Here is a 17,151-nt window from a genome sequence, read left to right as displayed (position 1 = left end):
AATATATTTATCATGTTGGTCTTCTTGTTAAGGTGGACTTTTTAGCAACCTGGGGATAAATGTAACTTCTGGGATGGCCTATGAGGCCATTTTGGTCTTGTTTCCTGTTCAGCGTGACTGGTACCATTCCCTGACCCTAAATGCTTTCATGGTGTGTTGAATTGCAGGAAGATTCCTGACTATCACCAAGTTCTGTCTTACTGGCAAGCTTTTACTTATACTGCTTCCCTGTTTTGAACACATTTTCTCCTCTCTTTAGTTGTCCTGTCTCTTGTTTCCTCGTATTCTTTCATTCTTTTCCTTCTTGCCCTGACCTGGACTTGGCACCTCTACTCTGGGCTTCCACTGCATGCCTACACAGGGTTCTTAGTCCTTTCTACTTTCGTCTTTTTTGTTTAGGATTTTATTTATTTATTCATTAGAGACACACAAAGAGAGGCAGAGACATAAGCAGAGGGGGAAGCAGGCTCCTTTCGGGGAGCCCGATGTGGGACTCCATCCTGGGATCCTGGGATCACACCCTGAGCCAAAAGCAGGCACTCAACCACTGAGCCACCCAGGTGCCCCATTGCTTTCATCTTTTACCTGGTTTACTCTCCTACTGCACTATAAATACTTGAAACATCTTGCTCATTTTTGTCTCTGTTATCTGTGATAGGACCCTTTAAATAGGATCTCAGCAAGGTTCAGTTATCCACATTAGCTAGCACTTTATTTTGCCATTAAATTGTTTTCATAATTGTTTCTGTTCTGGGTACCCATGAAAATATCTGTGTTCTGTTGCTGTTTTCTTTATGATTTATCTTGAAATACTACTCTCTGTTTCTTTTCTCTAAATGCTTATAGTAAAATGCATTTTCCTAAGATTCTACCTCTAGCATAGACCTATTATGGATTGAAAAAACATTTTCCTACTGTTAATTGTGCACTTTGAACAAGAAGAATATGGTGGGCCAAATGTTCAATATTTCAGGTCACTTAACTCTATTTAATAATATTAAAAAGTCCTTCTGTGTTCTTCATCAGGAACTCCCAGTATCAAGAGTCTAACTTATACTGTGGTCATTGGCCACAGTAAGAAAACTTGAAATCATAACTATGAAAGGGGACTTCTCTTGGATTCCTGAAAGTGGCATCACTTTCCCCATCACCTGGAATAAAAAGTTCTGCAAATCAGAATCATTTTTTTTTTTTTTAGAAAATAAACATTTAAGAGTTAAAAGGGGATTAGAGAAAGAAAAACCATATTTGTAATTAATAAATGAGCCTTCCTCCCCATGCTTAAGTAAAATTTAAAATCCATGCATACATTTTGATTTTAATATTTCTTATCAGAAATATATTTTTGAAAAATGTACATTGGCCCCTTTGAGAAACTGATTTAAGTACCAATAGTTACTGAGTACTCATTATTTTATATGCATTATTACATCAGATTGTTTAACTCTATGAAAAAAGCACTCACAATAGTCATCTTAACACATGAAGAAGCCAAGGCTCTGCAGTATCAGGTGATTCACTCCAGGTGATAATTATTTTTAAATAGAATTTTGAAATTATACAATTGTTTGGTCTAATCTTGACAGAAAACATAATGCTTTTATTAATGTTCCCACTCTGTTTCCTTTTATTAAAAAGAGATTTTTCTAACAACACTGTTAAGTGCCATGCCAATGTATATTACAAAAACCCTTCCCAAACATTACTTGCATATAAGATGGTTAATCAGCTACCAAGTATCTAAAAATATGGTCCTCAAGGTGACTAGTTTACCACCAGGCAGGTGCTCAGGACTAGGGGGAACTGGCTCAGAGTATGAATCTCAGGAGCCTTCGGAACACCAAAGAGGGATCTTAAATTCTGCTTACAGGTCTTTCCTCTGGGTCCTGGAAGAGTTTGGAGTCCACCTAGTTGGTAGGTTATGAAAGTGAAAATAAGACTTTCAGAAATGCTTTGGGATTGTAGAAATGGCCACAAATCTTAGCATTTTCTTCCTTGCAGAGGAAGACTATTTCTCCACTCCTCAGTTTGTTCTGACCCTATGACTTGTCTCAGTTTTTATGCTGAATCGTCCACCCTTCCCTTAAATGCTGACGTTCTCTCCTCTTGACTGGGTGGGCTGCTTGGCCTGCTTTCTTACTGCTCTTTTGATTTCCTGAGGTCCTGACATCCATTTACAGAAAATTTCTTTTGCATTTTCTCAACTTTCTTATCCTACTCTCCTTCTCTACCTTCATCCCTTATTGATATCAGGATACTTTATTTTTACATCTATTTAGTAAGAGCTATTTGTCTCACTTGTTGTGTAAATAAAAATTTATAAGGTGAATCAGTGATTTTTTTTTTTTTAGTAGATGAGAGTTATTTGCTTCTCTAAAAGTGTCTTCCAGTTTGTATCCATTATAATTGTTGAACAGATTTGACTTTGGCCATCAATCACTGAAGATTGGCAGGCATCAATTCTAAATGTTTTAAAAGATTCTATTCTAATACACCTATATAATTTCTTAATTTTCATACCCATCGTCTTGTTCTTTCTGTTCCTTTCCTCTAAACCATTAACCAGTATGACACTTGCTGTTGTTGGTAATAGTCAAAGTCCATTAAAAATCATATAATTCTAAAACTCATAGTGTTGTTCATTTATAAAGGAATATTTTTATGCATATGTATTCATAATAAAGTTTATGAGACTACTGCAATAATCGATCATAGTGAAGGGCTGACTGATAAATAAAAGGAATACATGGATTAGGTCCATTCTATAGAAGAATCTTCAGATAGATCTATCATTGCACCCAACAGGAAATGACCTAAATTTCAAATGCTGTGTTTTTAGGGATTCACTGGCTATATTAGATAGCTGTATTTACTGATGAATAACCAAGATAGTTTTTATGCATTTGTTTAACACATTTCATTATCTCACCAAATAATGTGTTTCAAATTTTTAAGAAGCTCTGGCTGTAAAACCAGCACCTCGGGGGATTATAATCCCTAAACATACCATGATTCGTATTACTCCTTTAATTATGTTGTAACTGTCATCTGTTTTGCCTTTGCATTTTCCAGTTTCTTAGTCCGTGAATCTGTAACATTTGCTCCTGTTTTACAAACCTGTTTCCTGTGGTTTAGAAGTGAAACACTTCATAAGACTTGATGCAGAGAACTGAGAAAATATAAATAGGCCAAACAACAACTTTCATGTTGAGTGTGAGCTTTTCTACTAATTTTAGGGCTTTGGGGGAAGGTTAGTTTTCTCAAGCTCTAAAATGTTTATAGCTGAGACTACTTGCACCCAGTGAGAGCTGACCTAAAAACTAGCATCAAATATTCTATCGCCATGAAGATGAACAGAAATTACCAGCCCCGATATTGTGCCATTATTGGATATTCCATGCATAATCTTATGTCTCCACAACTTGTGATTTCTGCAGATTCCTCAGTATAAATGTGCATAATAGTCTTTGAAGAAGAACATTAGTCAGCTCTACTGTGGCTGGTAAATTAATTACTTGATTTACAAGACACGTCTTCCAAAAGTGCCATAAAAATTTATTGTGAATTGAGTGACTATAAGATGATAGAGACAACTGGATAAAGCAAACACACTTTAAGATGATTGATTAGATGAATATCCAATTGATACATTGTGTATCCTAATGGAAATTCTATGTCATAAAGTAATTCGTATTGCTTATTATGTAATGTGAGTTCCGATGCTGGGAACAGAATTGCCCACATTGATCAATTTTGCTATGCTTCTATAAACTTTTTTAAGGGGAAAAACAGGGAGTAAGTTTTACTTTGGTTAAATCAATCAAATTGAAAAAGTTGAACCAAATCAACTTTTCTGTTACTGTTTTAATCTTTTAATGGGATTTGGAGTTGAGTCCCTAGATTTTAAAGTCTTTTTTTTTTTAATGTGACATAGAAAAAATATTACCTTGAAAATAGAATTTGAGGGACACCTGAGTGGCTCAGTGGTTGAGTGCCTGCCTTTGGCTCAGGGCGTGATCCTGGATTCCCATGTTCAAGTCCCACATCGGCTTCTTGCATCTGCCTGTGTCTCTGCTTCTATCTCTCTTTCTCTCTCTCTCTCTCTCTCTCTCTCTCTCTGTGTGTGTGTCTCATGAATAAGTAAATAACATCTTAAAAAAATAGAATTTGATGATTTTTAGTTGACTTCTATAGGGTTATAGATGCACAGAAACTGTAAGCATTAGTTTTTGCTCATCTTGTTCTCTTTAGGGTCAAAAGAACAGATGTTGATTCAGGGAGTTTGGTCACTTGATCTAAGCCACACCGTTACAGGTGGAGCCTCACATCTAACTTTAAGCCCACATTTCCCAATTTGTTCTTCTGTGTCTTTCTCTGCTTCTCCCCTTTTTTAATTCACATATTTTTTTCAATAAATATTTGTTGAGCTCTTAAAATGTATTTACTTATTTGAGAGAGAGGGAGTGAGAGAGCACATGGTGGGTAGGGGCAGAAGGAGAGAGAGAATTTCAAGCAGACTTCCTGCAGAGTGCAGAGACTATCTTGAGACTTGATCTCATGACCCTGAGATCACAACGTGAAACAAAACCAAGAGTTGGTAATTAACTGACAGCACTACCCAGGCACCCCATGAGCTCTTGAACTGTTCTGGGCATTGGGTTTGACAGGAGTGGATGAACCAGAGAAAATTTCCTGCCCTCATGAGTTTATATACTAGCTTAATGCTATTCTTTCCACAACACAAGCTTTTTATTTATGCATAATACTCAAAATAGAAATAATTTAAATTTAAAATTTTTGATAGAAATATGGTAAGAATTTTAATTTCAGCAGTTAGGTAAAATAAAATACATAACAGACCTTTGAATGCTTCCATAATTAAAATGGTTTATATTAGCAAGGGGAAATTTTATATATAGAATACCTTTTATCTATTGATGATACATTTATCAATGAATATTTGTCTATTATTCCACAGATCTATGTACATATTTTAATTCAATTTTATTAGGATGTGTAAGGAAATACATCTCTGAACAGAACTTTCTATTTTTGCTATTTTAAATAAAAATTAGGCAGATTCATTAGAGAAAAATTTGGAAAACAAAGTAGAAGGAAGAAAAAATAAAGACATTACTTGAAGCCAATTGCTAGAAATATTTAAATGCATTTTCTTTTAGTCTTGTATCCCTTTTGGTTTGTAACACAATTTATTATTAATTGATAAGTTAATAATGACATATGCTATATAGAATAATAAAATACAATATACTTTTGTTCTGTCATGATTGTTTTATTTTAAGAAAATAAGAAAAAGTACTTTTAATTGACAATTCCTTTAGTTTGGGAATTTCAGTTTCATTTTTAGGTCCTTTATTGTAACTGTAACCAAAATTATATTATTCTTTGTATCTTTATTTGTTCATTTAATCTTATAAGGTAAACATTTTTGCATGTTATTCCAAAAGCTAGTTTTAATTCTATGTAAATTGATGCTGATAAATAGTTTATAATTGCTGGACATTTTATTTATTAGTTTGTTTATTTTACCAACCTGGGGTCGTGATTGTTAACACTATAGGTAATATTATACATATTGATTCTAAATCTTGATTGATTCCCCAAAATGAAATTACTGAGTCAAGGGCATTGATTCTTATTGCAGTTACTATATGTAAAAATCAAATAGTTGAAGAGTACTAAGTACTTATAAATGAATCAGAGGCTGTATTATAAGTGATAGTTTGAAAAAATGTCACAGAAATCAATCAGAAAGAAAGGTAATCCTTTTTCTGTCTTTTCAAGGAAAAACCAGTATAGAAAGTGTAACAGTGACGATAGTGAAAAAGGAAGAAGAAGAGGTACATCAAAGCAGCCTTTTAAAAGACCTTTTATTTTCATAGCACCAGGCACTGTGATAATATAACAGTCATTGATCTCTTCTGTTTCAAAAATAATATATGTAAATTGTAAGACAAAATAATACCCTTTCATTATCCCATAAGGCAGAGAGAACCTACCATTTTAGTGCATTTGCTTTGTGTGTCTGTGTGTGTTTCTAGGGGGGGTAGTGTACATAAAATAAGATCATACCATATGTATGATTTGATATTCTGCCTTTGTTGTTTCTCATAAATTAAGCATTTTTCCATCACTACTTTTCAATTTATGGTATTTGAGTTTATTCATTTATTCATTCAGTCACATTTGTCTTATTTCTACCTTTTTTTTGGCCATTATAATTATCACTTAAATGATTTTTTAATAAGTACTCATCAGTTTTTTATTTACGTTTTTATTTTTAATTGAAATATAATTAACATACAGTGTTACATTAGTTTCATTAGTTATATTATTAGAATATAAGGATTCCACATTTCTATACATGTCTCAGTGCTCAGTCAATGAGCATTTTTATCATTAAATCTGGTACTTTTGATAATGCAACTGGAATAAATACTTATAATTGGAATTACTTATTTAAAATTTAGAGAATGCCACTTACAGATTTCTGAAATTCATCTATGTAAGTGGAGATAGGGTTTATTTTTAAAATTTATATTAAAGTTTCCCTTAGGTCATGTATGATGCTATCTAACCCCAGAAACCTAATTTGGGTCCCAGGTCTCTAACCGTCCTTGGACGAATTATGCATGGCTATTAGACAGTTGAGTTGTTGGTCAGTGTCACTAACTAAAAGAAATTTTTGGAGTGTCCAGAAACAAATAAGATTGCTTAGGATTAATTAAATACCCATTGTGGTTATTTTTTGCTGATCATATGATTACATGGTAGTGTTAAACACTTTCTCAATAATATGTATATTTTTCTCTTTCCATCTCAGAGTGCCTCCTGGTACTCTAAGGATTTCTAAACTGCCTTTGTGGGCAAGAATCTATAATGTCACTCAACCTCCATCTCTCTCTCTCTCATTTCTCTGGTTACATGTTACCTTTTCTCTCTCCTAGTCTGGCTGCCCTGAAGTGTTATGAGATCCCTTTCTTGTTATTTTTTTCTTGTCAGTTCTGACTTCAATTTCATTATGAGAGCAGATATTTACCCTCCTCTGTGATTAGAGTGTCAAAACCCTAAGTCTTTGGCATAGGGCCTTTAGGAAGATCTTTTCTTGCCTGGATATATTCCCTCTTTTTTTCCACTACCAAACTTCCCTTTCTGGCAGAAGAACAAAGACCTCAATTGAGGACATTTCAGAAGCCAGGGGCTCTTATGGAACTGCCTCAGCAGAAAGTCTTTGTGGCACTTAACCTCTAGGTATTCCTTATCCCCCCACCTTGTTTGGATAACTAAGTACTCTTGATTTGGGGTGGTGAACTGTGGAATTCAGGTTGCTAGTGCATGGTGCTCCCAAGTGAAGAGTTGATTTCGTGTGATTTGCAGAATTTTAAAAAGATCCACATTTTACTAGAGTGTAGTAGTACTGTTTTGTATTTTTTTATGGAAGTGTTGATAGCATAACAAGCCTGAGTCTCCATGTGTTCCCTAACTCAGCAACTTAAGCTTTGTAGTGGTGGATGGGACCCCTTGCCTGGGCCCTGAGGTCCTGCCTAAAGTTTATTTCAACGGAAAGGGAAAGGCATCCTTAGGGAATAAGTCATGGCCACTATTAGTCTGCTTGGAACACAAGACTTAGTCGCTGAATAATGTATGTTTAATATATATGTCCAATCAGTTCCAGATTTATAAAGGCTGTAACAGTAGATCCTTAAATATTGCATTCTACTGTCATCTTTACAGAAGGAGCAGAAGAAAGAATGAAACTAAAAAGTCACCTTTGCTCCTTCTAGTCAGAATGGGAAAAGTTATGATGGCAGAAGGTAATGAAACTATTTGTTAAAATGAGATTTTTGGCTCCTCTGTTGGTTTTCATTTATTCATACCACTCCAGATTTCCTTCAAGAACTGAATTCAGGGTGATGTTACTTTACGTATTATATGAAAGTGTTGTGCATTGTTATATGTATCGGGATGGGGTTATGTACTCAGTTTCTACGTTATGCTAGTAGATCAATACCGTATATGAAGCTGAAAAAATAATAGTGATAAGGATAAGAACTAATGTAGATAGTTGAATACATATCTTATACTATTTTCCAGGGAAAGGTGATGTGTTTGGAGACATCTTCTGGAAGGAAACCACCCTTGCTCACGCATGTGCCAATGTCCGAGCACTGACATACTGTGACCTCCACATCATCAAGAGAGAAGCCTTGCTCAAAGTCCTGGACTTTTATACAGCTTTTGCAAATTCATTCTCAAGGAATCTCACTCTTACTTGCAATCTGAGGAAACGGGTATGTTGCGTGGTTCCATTTTCCTTTATTAGTATCGATAGGGTTAGTGTGTCATGCTCTATTAACTGAGGAGTGCAAGAGATATTTCATTTTGCACCCAATGTATCAGTGCATCGATTGCATTGATGTAAAGTGACATAATTTTCTTTCTCTTTCTTTATATTTTGTTTACTTTTTAAGGGGGTGGAGGATCCCTGGGTATGTGGTTAAAGACTTGAATCTTTCTGATTTAAGTGTAAAATGAAAAACAGAGCTGAGGAGAAACAAACAAACTATACTATAACCTAATTAGTTCTTGGCGTTTATAACTGCCATAAAAATAACATGAGTGTCCCTTACTTTATTCTGTGGGTTTTTTAAAAGTTGGTAAGGTTAATCAAACTGGTTTCTTATTTTATATTCCTGCCTCTATTTAAATACCTTTTCTCATTTAATGATCAGTTCATAAAGCATATTCCCTCTGAATCCTTTCAAAGCATACTATCTTAAAAAATAATTAGCCACACTGACATATCCTACAAATAGGTATAGCAACCCTTAATATTGCACTGCTGCTGCAAATATAATATTCATGACTGTTTTCTTTCTTATTGATGAATGTGGCACAAATTTAATTTGCATAAAGAAATCTCCTAGCTATGATTTATAGGTCATTGGACATTGGCTAGGGCCCTTTTATTGCCAAGAATGAAATACACATTTGGACAACTGCACTTAAGGAATTTCATCTAAAATGATTGCCTGTCTATGGTGAAGTATTTTGAAATAACAAGCCTTCCCTCCCACTGCCCCCTTAAATAGAACCTTCCCTTTGGTTAACACGGAGGAGAAAAATCAAGCCAAAAGACAAATCAGCATCTCTATTGTAGCAACATAGAAATGAACATAAGCAAATCATTATAATTCCTTACTTGGGGTTCTAGGAGAGAATGACTGCAGGAGTCATATTTGTACTAGCTGTGTCACGATATTGGATCTATATTTGAATAGCATTTTCTGCTTCTATTTTTGTTAACAAATGGGTATTGAGCATCCACAACTGCAAGACAATATGTAGAGTTGTTCAAGCGACAGAGTCCCTATGCTTAAGGAGTTGAAGCCAAGTGTGAATATTATATGAAACACAAGTAAGTAAAACACATTTTTTGTACAAGTAATTGAAAGTTAAGGTAGCGATGGACGTGGAAGATGTCAGCTAATATGAACTAAATGTGGAATTTATTTATTCATTAGGAAATGTGGAGTCTCTTTAGCAGAGATGTATCTCCATTGGTCTGTGCTCTACCTTTCCCAATGAGAAATTCCTCTTCTACAAAACAGCCCATTAGATATTTGAAGCTCTTATATCTTATTAATCTTCTCCAATATAAATTTTGCCAGCTTTGGAGTCTTCCCACATACCACAAGATTCCCGAGACCCTTATCCATCATCGTTACAGTCGCCTGGACAGATCTTATTTGTCACTGTCCTCCTCAAAGTATGTTGTTTACACAGTATCTCATCTGATGTTTATAATATTCCTGTGAAAAAAAGGACAACTATTTTCCCTTCAAAACACATGAGGAGACTCAGGCCCAGAGGGATTAATATCAAATAACCAACTGATATATTTGCAGTGCAAGGTCTCAAAGAGGGATAATTAAGACAACTCACCAGTAGAAAATAAATTTTGGTTCTTTACAAAGCCCTCTTGCCTCATTTTTTTCCCTTTTTCACATATCTGAGCATGTGCACACCACATACACACACACACACACACACACACACAACACTGTTATGAATGCTGAGTGCATGTACCTCTAATAGGAAAAGAAGCTAAGCTAGAGGCAGAAAACTGTGTGTGTATGTGTTAAAGATTTTATTTATTTATTTAATGAGAGAAAGAGAGTGGGGGAGGGACAGAGGGGAAAGGAGAAATAATCTCCAGCAGAGTGCGGAGCATGGATAACAACTCGGGGCTTGATCCCACGACCCTGAGATCACAATCTAAGCCGAAACCAAGAGTTGGACATTCCACTGATTGCACCAGCCAGGCAGCCTGTGTTTTGTTTGTCTTTTAAGATTTTTATTTATTTATGTATGGGAGACACAGAGAGAGAAGTAGAGACACAGACAGAGGGAGCAGCAGGCTCCTTGCGGGGATCCCGATGTGGGACTCAATCCTTGGACTCGGGATCATGCCCTGAGCTGAAGGCAGACACTCAACTGCTGAGCCACCCAGGTGTTCCACCCCTGTATTTTTTGTTTTTTTTTTTAACCGGACCCGGGGATGGTGTACCTGCCTCTGCAGGTGCTGCTGCTGTACAAGTTCTCTTAAATGGCCTCTTCCCTTTATAAGCTGTTCCTTGTTACAACCTGTGTCACTTTTTAATTTTATTTTTATTTCTTACTTTTTATTTATTTATTTTTTTTTAAATTAATTTTTATTGGTGTTCAATTTACCAACATACAGAAAAACATCCATCGAAAGATGAATGGATAAAGAAGATGTGGTTTATGTATACAATGGAATATTACTCAGCTATTTCTTACTTTTTAAAAGATTTTATTTATTTATTTGACAGAGAGAGACACACACATAAACAAATAGGTGGAGGGGCAGGCAGAGGTAGAGAGAGAAGCAGACTTCCCATGGAGCAGGGAGCTGAATGCAGGGCTGGATCCCAGGACCCTGAGATCATGACCTGAGCTGAAAGCAGACGCTTAACTGACTGAGCCACCAAGGCACCCTTATTTTTTTATTTTTTAATAACTCTAGCCCTTCTTCAATTGATGGATAGTCTCAATAACTTGGCAAAATGTGGGGAGAGGTGTACTGTCAAGCAGTGTCACTTCTTTCTTAGAAAAAAAAAAGTATTCTCATAAAAAAAAAGAACACTGAGAAAATATCCTGCAATGACTCATAAAAATAACTACCATTTTGAGAGCCTATTTTGTAGCCATACACTTCAACACATTTTATACATAATAATTGATCTTAGGAAATTTCAGTACCCCCAGATGAGTCACCTTATTTCCATTTCACTGATGAGGAGGCTAAGGTTCTAAGAATGGGACAGATAGCTGCCAAAGAAACTATGACTTAGGGTCTGGATTTCAATCCATCTCTATCTGATTCTAAAACCCAGATCTTTCAATGCTACCATGTTGCTTTGGCTTGTCAAAGTATTTAATCTTTCTCTTTCCATCACAATATTCCACAGACACATTCTCAACAATTAATAGTTTCTCGTGTGCTCAGTTACTTTCACTTTGTTCCCTGTGGAACAATTATTAAAAGGCTATTTTGTCCTTACGGCTGTTACTGCAAGTGTTCTTGCATTGAGAATTTTTTGTGAATTGTATAATCAAAACTATGTCCTTAGTATGCTCTTGATATAGCTATAAGACCCACTATTTAAGGGCATGTGTGTAGTAAGTTGGGAGAGTGGCTTTGGAACCCAGATTTTCAGCCATCACAGATTACAGCTCTGGCCACATGAGCACATGCGGTGGCTGAGTGGAGAGCTTTGCATAGTGTGGGATTCTGGGTGATCGAAATAAGAAGGTATGTGACAGCGCTTTAGCTGCTTGCCCTCCACCCCCGTCTCCATTATGGAAGAATAAGAGATTTGTTATGCCAACATAGTTCCCACTAACCATCCTAAGTTCCTCTCTATAAAAATTCTAGAACTAGAACCATAATTTCATCCAATAACTAGAGCAGCAGTTGGCAAACTTTCTCTCTCAAGGACCAGTCAGTAGATATTTTAGGATTTGAGGGCCACAGAATCTCTGTCTCAACTACTCAAGCTCGCCATTGTGTGAAAGCAGCTGTCTGAGCTCAGGGTGCCATCACAAAATACAGTAGACTTAAGCAACAAGAATTTATTCCCCACAGTCCTGGAGGTTGAGAAGTTCAAGATCAAGGTGGTAGGCCCAATTGGGTACCCCAGTGAGGGCTCTTTAATTCCTGGCTTACAGATCTCTGCCTTCTCACTATCTTCTCATGACTGTGAGTGAAGGAGAGAGAAAGGGAAAGAGGAACAGAGGGTGGGAGAGAGAGAGTGAGAGAGAAGGAAAGCTATCTCTCTAGTGCCTCTTGTTATTAGGGCAGTAATCTCATCATGAGGACCCCACCCTCATGGCCTCATCTAAACGTGATTATGAGTCTCCCCTCATCACATAGGGAGACTAGGGTTTCAAGATATGAATCTGGGGAGATAGAGTTCAACTCATCACAGCAGCCAGAGATAGTATGTAAATAAGTGAGCATAGTTGTGCTTTAGTAAAACTTTACACAAACAGGTGACTCCCAAAGGCCTTAGTGTGTCAGTTGCTGAAAGGAGAAGACTGGAAGTTAGCTAAGGAGGACAATGAGTATGCAAACAGAATTCTCTCCTCTTGTATCAGAAAGCATATCTACTACTTGCCACTCAGAGGTTATCATGAAATGGAAAATGCCATACAGCAGAGGTGGCTGCTGAAGCCAGATCAGTAACATTCACGAGTGAGGCCAAGCTCACGTGGTTGAAGACTAGAGTTCACACCATATGTAAAAGGGGCAACTACTCAGTCTGGTTGCACATTGCCTTGGTGGAATGCCAGCCCAGTGTTGCTTGGTCTGCATATTTTTTCCCCCAGAGAAGTCAGAGGTATGAATTTTTACACCAAATCATGTCAGTTTGGTAACTAATTTGCTTTGTTGTTTTTTTAAATAATATGGTCAAACAAAGCAAGTCTGCTTGCTCTTGGTCCAAATGTTTGTGAAATAAATGGAATGAATTTGTGAACTCTTAATCTCATGATAGTTGGTAACAAACTACAGTATTATTAGAAGTACCAAAGAAATCATAGATATTTTTATATTATATTGTATTTGTTGAAGTGTTTAGACTCATCACTACTTAATAATTATGGTAGTTATTATAGACCTGCTCCTAAGATGACGTTACTGTGTTAATAAGAAAAGTACATAGATTATAATTTTGTGAATTATTTTTTATTAAAGATTTTTAAAAATTTATTTGAGAGAGAGATCACAAGCAGTGACAGACTCCCTGCTGAATAGGGGGCCCCTCATGGGGGTTGTGTGACTTGATCCCAGGATCCCAGGATCATGACCTGAGACTACGGCAGACTCTTAACTGACTATTTTGTGAAATTGTTTTTTAATATTTTGATAACTGGATTTCAATACAATGCTTTTTTATTTGCAATACTACATTTTTTATTTTGTGCATTTAAAGCAGCTTCTCTGAAAGGCCTGTTCCACAGGTTTTACTAGATTGCTGGCGATGAATACCCCCACAGTGTGACCGTCAAAAACTGAACTTGGTTGAAAAAAAGGACCAGTTTTTCAATGATAAGAACACAATTCCAGAGTTTTCAATAAGTTTAAACCTATTCAGAAAAGGCCTGAGAGAGCAACAGAGGAAGGCTGACTCACTTGCTGACTTTATTTATGTATTTATTTACTTAATTAATGGAAGATATAATTTCCTGGAATAACAAAATGATGTTTCTTCACTTGGGGACCAAGCCTCAGGTGCAGGTCTGAAAAGGCAAGCAACACACCCAGCACAGGTAATACCTAAATTTTAAAGACTTGTAATCAGACTTTTAAAGTAATTAGTGCATTTCTGCTCACTATGTCAAGTTGTCATGCAATGAGGTTTATCAGCTGTGTGAAAAGAATTAACATAACAGGTATGACTGCTGTGCTTTGAAAAACCTGCTTATGAAGTGGGTCCTTGGATTGGCTTCTGGGAACTTGGGATTTAAGAGGGTTCCTGCCAGGCTAACGCGGGAGAGTGGCTCGCTGTGCCTACATTGTTTATTCAAACAGTGTGGTCTGTGCTAAACATTTACTTATAGCTACATTAAGTGTGGTTGGGGTTTTGAGTTATTTCTAAATATTTCCTTCACTTTCAAGCTAGCATGAGCATATTTTCCTCCAGACTATTTAGCTGAGTAAGGAGTTTTATTTACTATTTTTGGTACCTCTTCTGACAAGACCCTTTGACAAAGTGTGGCACAGGAAGTATTGGTGGGCTCAGTGTATATCAATCTACATCCATCGCAGCCCTGCTGCATACCTAGGGGGTCATGGAGATAAAAGATCCAGTGCTTGCTCTCTCGGGGCCTGCAGTCTAGCAAGAGAATAAAATAAATCCAAACAGAGTCCAATAAGTGACATGCGACCGTTACACTCAGGGTACATGGTGTGTGTGTGTGGGAGGGGAGGTGGGCAAGGAGAGATGAATTCACCTTATCCCAGGGAGGACACAAGGAGAGATTCTAGGAGGTGATGATGACACTGGCATTAGGATTTCATTTTAAACATAATAATATTCTAGAGGAAGGAAGGATCTTGTAGATCACCTGGTTCAACTTATTTTCTTTATGGATGAGAAAACCGAGATCCATAGAATAAATTACTTCCTCAAGTTTGCTTAGCAAGTTAGCATCAGAACTGGGATGGGAATCCAAGTCCTTTGAATTCCATGCTGCTGGTATTTTTATCAGTTAGCCTAGTTTACAAGCCCTGTATAAAGATTATGAGTAAAATACAACACTTGATTGTGTTCATTTTTAAGAGGGAGAAAGGAAGGTAGATGGCATGAGTTTGCATGTGATTCATAGACTGATTTTAGTGTTTTTTCACACCATGACTCAGTATAAATGAACCAAGCTGTAGGCAGTGTTCAGAGTTATGAACAGGACTCCCTGTCTAGCATGAGCCAGTGTGTATGGTGTGGCCCCAGCAGGTGTGTCACTTGCATTGTAAGGGTCTCATTTTCAGTAAAAGCATGTAACTTATATAAATAGCACTGTTCGAGAGGTGTTACTGAATATGGTGAAATAGTACCTTGTTGATAATACTGTGGTTCTCGTATACTCTCTGCTATCTTGTTGGTACTTTTAAAAACTTTACTGGCTGCTGCTCCAGTTAGTATAAACATATATAAAAAGAAAACTTATCACATTAAACAAAACTCCTATTTTTCCATCTTTAATTTTATTTTCTTGAGTCTAGTGTTTCCACATTAGAAGTTATGAAAAAAATATTGACTAGTTTACTGCCCAGAGTGACATTTATTAGTGCTAAAAAGTTAGTTGATTAAAAAGGGGGAAGAGAGAAAGGAAGGAAGAAAGATTGGAAGAAAGAAATAAAAGGAAACAAGTATTTTCATACAGAATTAGGGAGACACGAGACCTGACAAGCAGGAAACAGGGAGGGAATGAGCTGGCACTGAGAATAGCTCTAGGTTGGAAATGAGAGCAGAGATTACCATGTGGTCAATTCCAAAAACTCAAATGAAGAGATTGCCAACTGAAATTTGAAAGGGAAAAAAGTAGTTAAGATTGAAAAATGTCAATACAAGCTGAAAATTGGGTAATAAACTGGGCTTCCTTTTTATTTTATTTTATTTTAAAGATTTTTATCTTTTTGACAGAGAGAGAGTGAGATAGCACAAGCAGGGGGAAGGCAGAGGGAGAGGGAGAAGCAGGCTCTCCGCTGAACAGGGAGCCAGCTCAATGCAGGACTTGATCCCAGAACCCTGGGATTATGAGCTGAACCGAAGGCAGATGCTTAACCAACTGAGCCACCCAAGTGCCCCTGGGCTTCCTTTTTAAAGGCCATGTCTATTATATTAATGAGTATGAACCCCTCTTGTGGTTCTGGATTGAGTTGCATGGCCAGGGAACTAATGTGTCTTTTCATTCCATGGCTCTGCTGAATTTGTTGCTAGTGTTGTGAAAATTTCTAAGCCAAATGGTTCCAGAGAAAATGTTTCTAGTACATCTACTATTGTGAAGTGAGGGTCCCCTGGGATATTGATCAAAAATGATGTCAAACTGACACTTGCCCGTAGTTGTGGTCTCAAAGAAATGTTGCCTCGGGGACCCATCTTGCTCTTAGTTTATACTCTTTTTTACTGAACATCTCTATATCCCTTAGTTCAGATATAAGGTAATCCAAGACCTGTTAACAATATTAATTTATCGCTTGTATTAATCTGCTCAGAGTGCCATAACAACTTAACACAGCCTGGGTGGTTAAACAGAAATGTATTGTCTGACAGTCTGGAGGCTAGGAATCCAAGACCAAAGCGCCAGCAAGGTCAGTGTCTGGTGAAAGTTTTGTCCTTGGGTTGCAGATGGCAGCCTTCTTGCTGTGTGCTCATATGGCCTTTCCCCTGTGCATGCATGTAAGGAAGGAAAGAAGGAGCTCTCTGGTGTTTCTTCTTCTAAGAACAGTAATCCTGTTAGAGCAGCGCCCCAACCTTATCACTTTATTTAGCCGTAATTGCTTCTTTAGAGGCCCCATTTCCAGATAAAGCCACACTGGGGGTTAGAGCTTAGACATAATGAATTTGGGAGGAGGACACAACAATCCTGTTTTTTTTTTTTTTTTTTTAATTAAATGTGATGGAGTAACTTTAAGAAGTATTCCAAAATCAAATTACAGCGGAACTAGGTCTGTGTTACTGGGCATGTGCAGCAGCATTCAGTACTGACTTTTGTAACTTTTAGGGAGTGCATGATTATCAATACTAGCAAAACATTTTTGTGCTTCTATAGTGATTTAAGAAAGGATTTCCATTTAAACATAGAAAAATTTCCCTCAAGAATGAGGAATATACATTGTAAATTGGAAAAACAGCATAGAGGTACTTATCTTTTCCACCCCATAAAGTTAGCGTCCTTTTCCACAAACGGCACTGTTCTTAAGCAGAGAGTAGTAGAAGCCAGCTGGCCATTTTATGGGTAGGGATAGCACCAATCCTATATATATATTTTTCCAATCCTATATTTTAATGTTACAATAGTAAGAAATAGTGGGTTCGGCTC

The 17,151-nt window shown here is 36.8% G+C and overlaps 1 protein-coding gene across 1 annotated transcript in view; it reads left to right on the top strand.

The window, feature by feature from the left end:
- KCNH5 (potassium voltage-gated channel subfamily H member 5) overlaps positions 1-17,151 on the top strand; it is a 264,845-nt gene that overhangs the window by 209,202 nt on the left and 38,492 nt on the right. The window contains exon 10 of the mRNA XM_026000547.2: positions 8,116-8,312. Coding sequence (XP_025856332.1) covers positions 8,116-8,312 — 197 coding nt within the window. The remainder of the gene's footprint in view (positions 1-8,115; positions 8,313-17,151) is intronic.

The sequence above is a fragment of the Vulpes vulpes genome, chromosome 6 (assembly GCF_048418805.1).
Source record: "Vulpes vulpes isolate BD-2025 chromosome 6, VulVul3, whole genome shotgun sequence".
Taxonomy (NCBI): Eukaryota; Metazoa; Chordata; class Mammalia; order Carnivora; family Canidae; genus Vulpes; species Vulpes vulpes.
The sequence above is the reverse complement of the archived record's forward strand: the minus strand, read 5'-3'. Positions and strand labels throughout refer to the sequence as shown.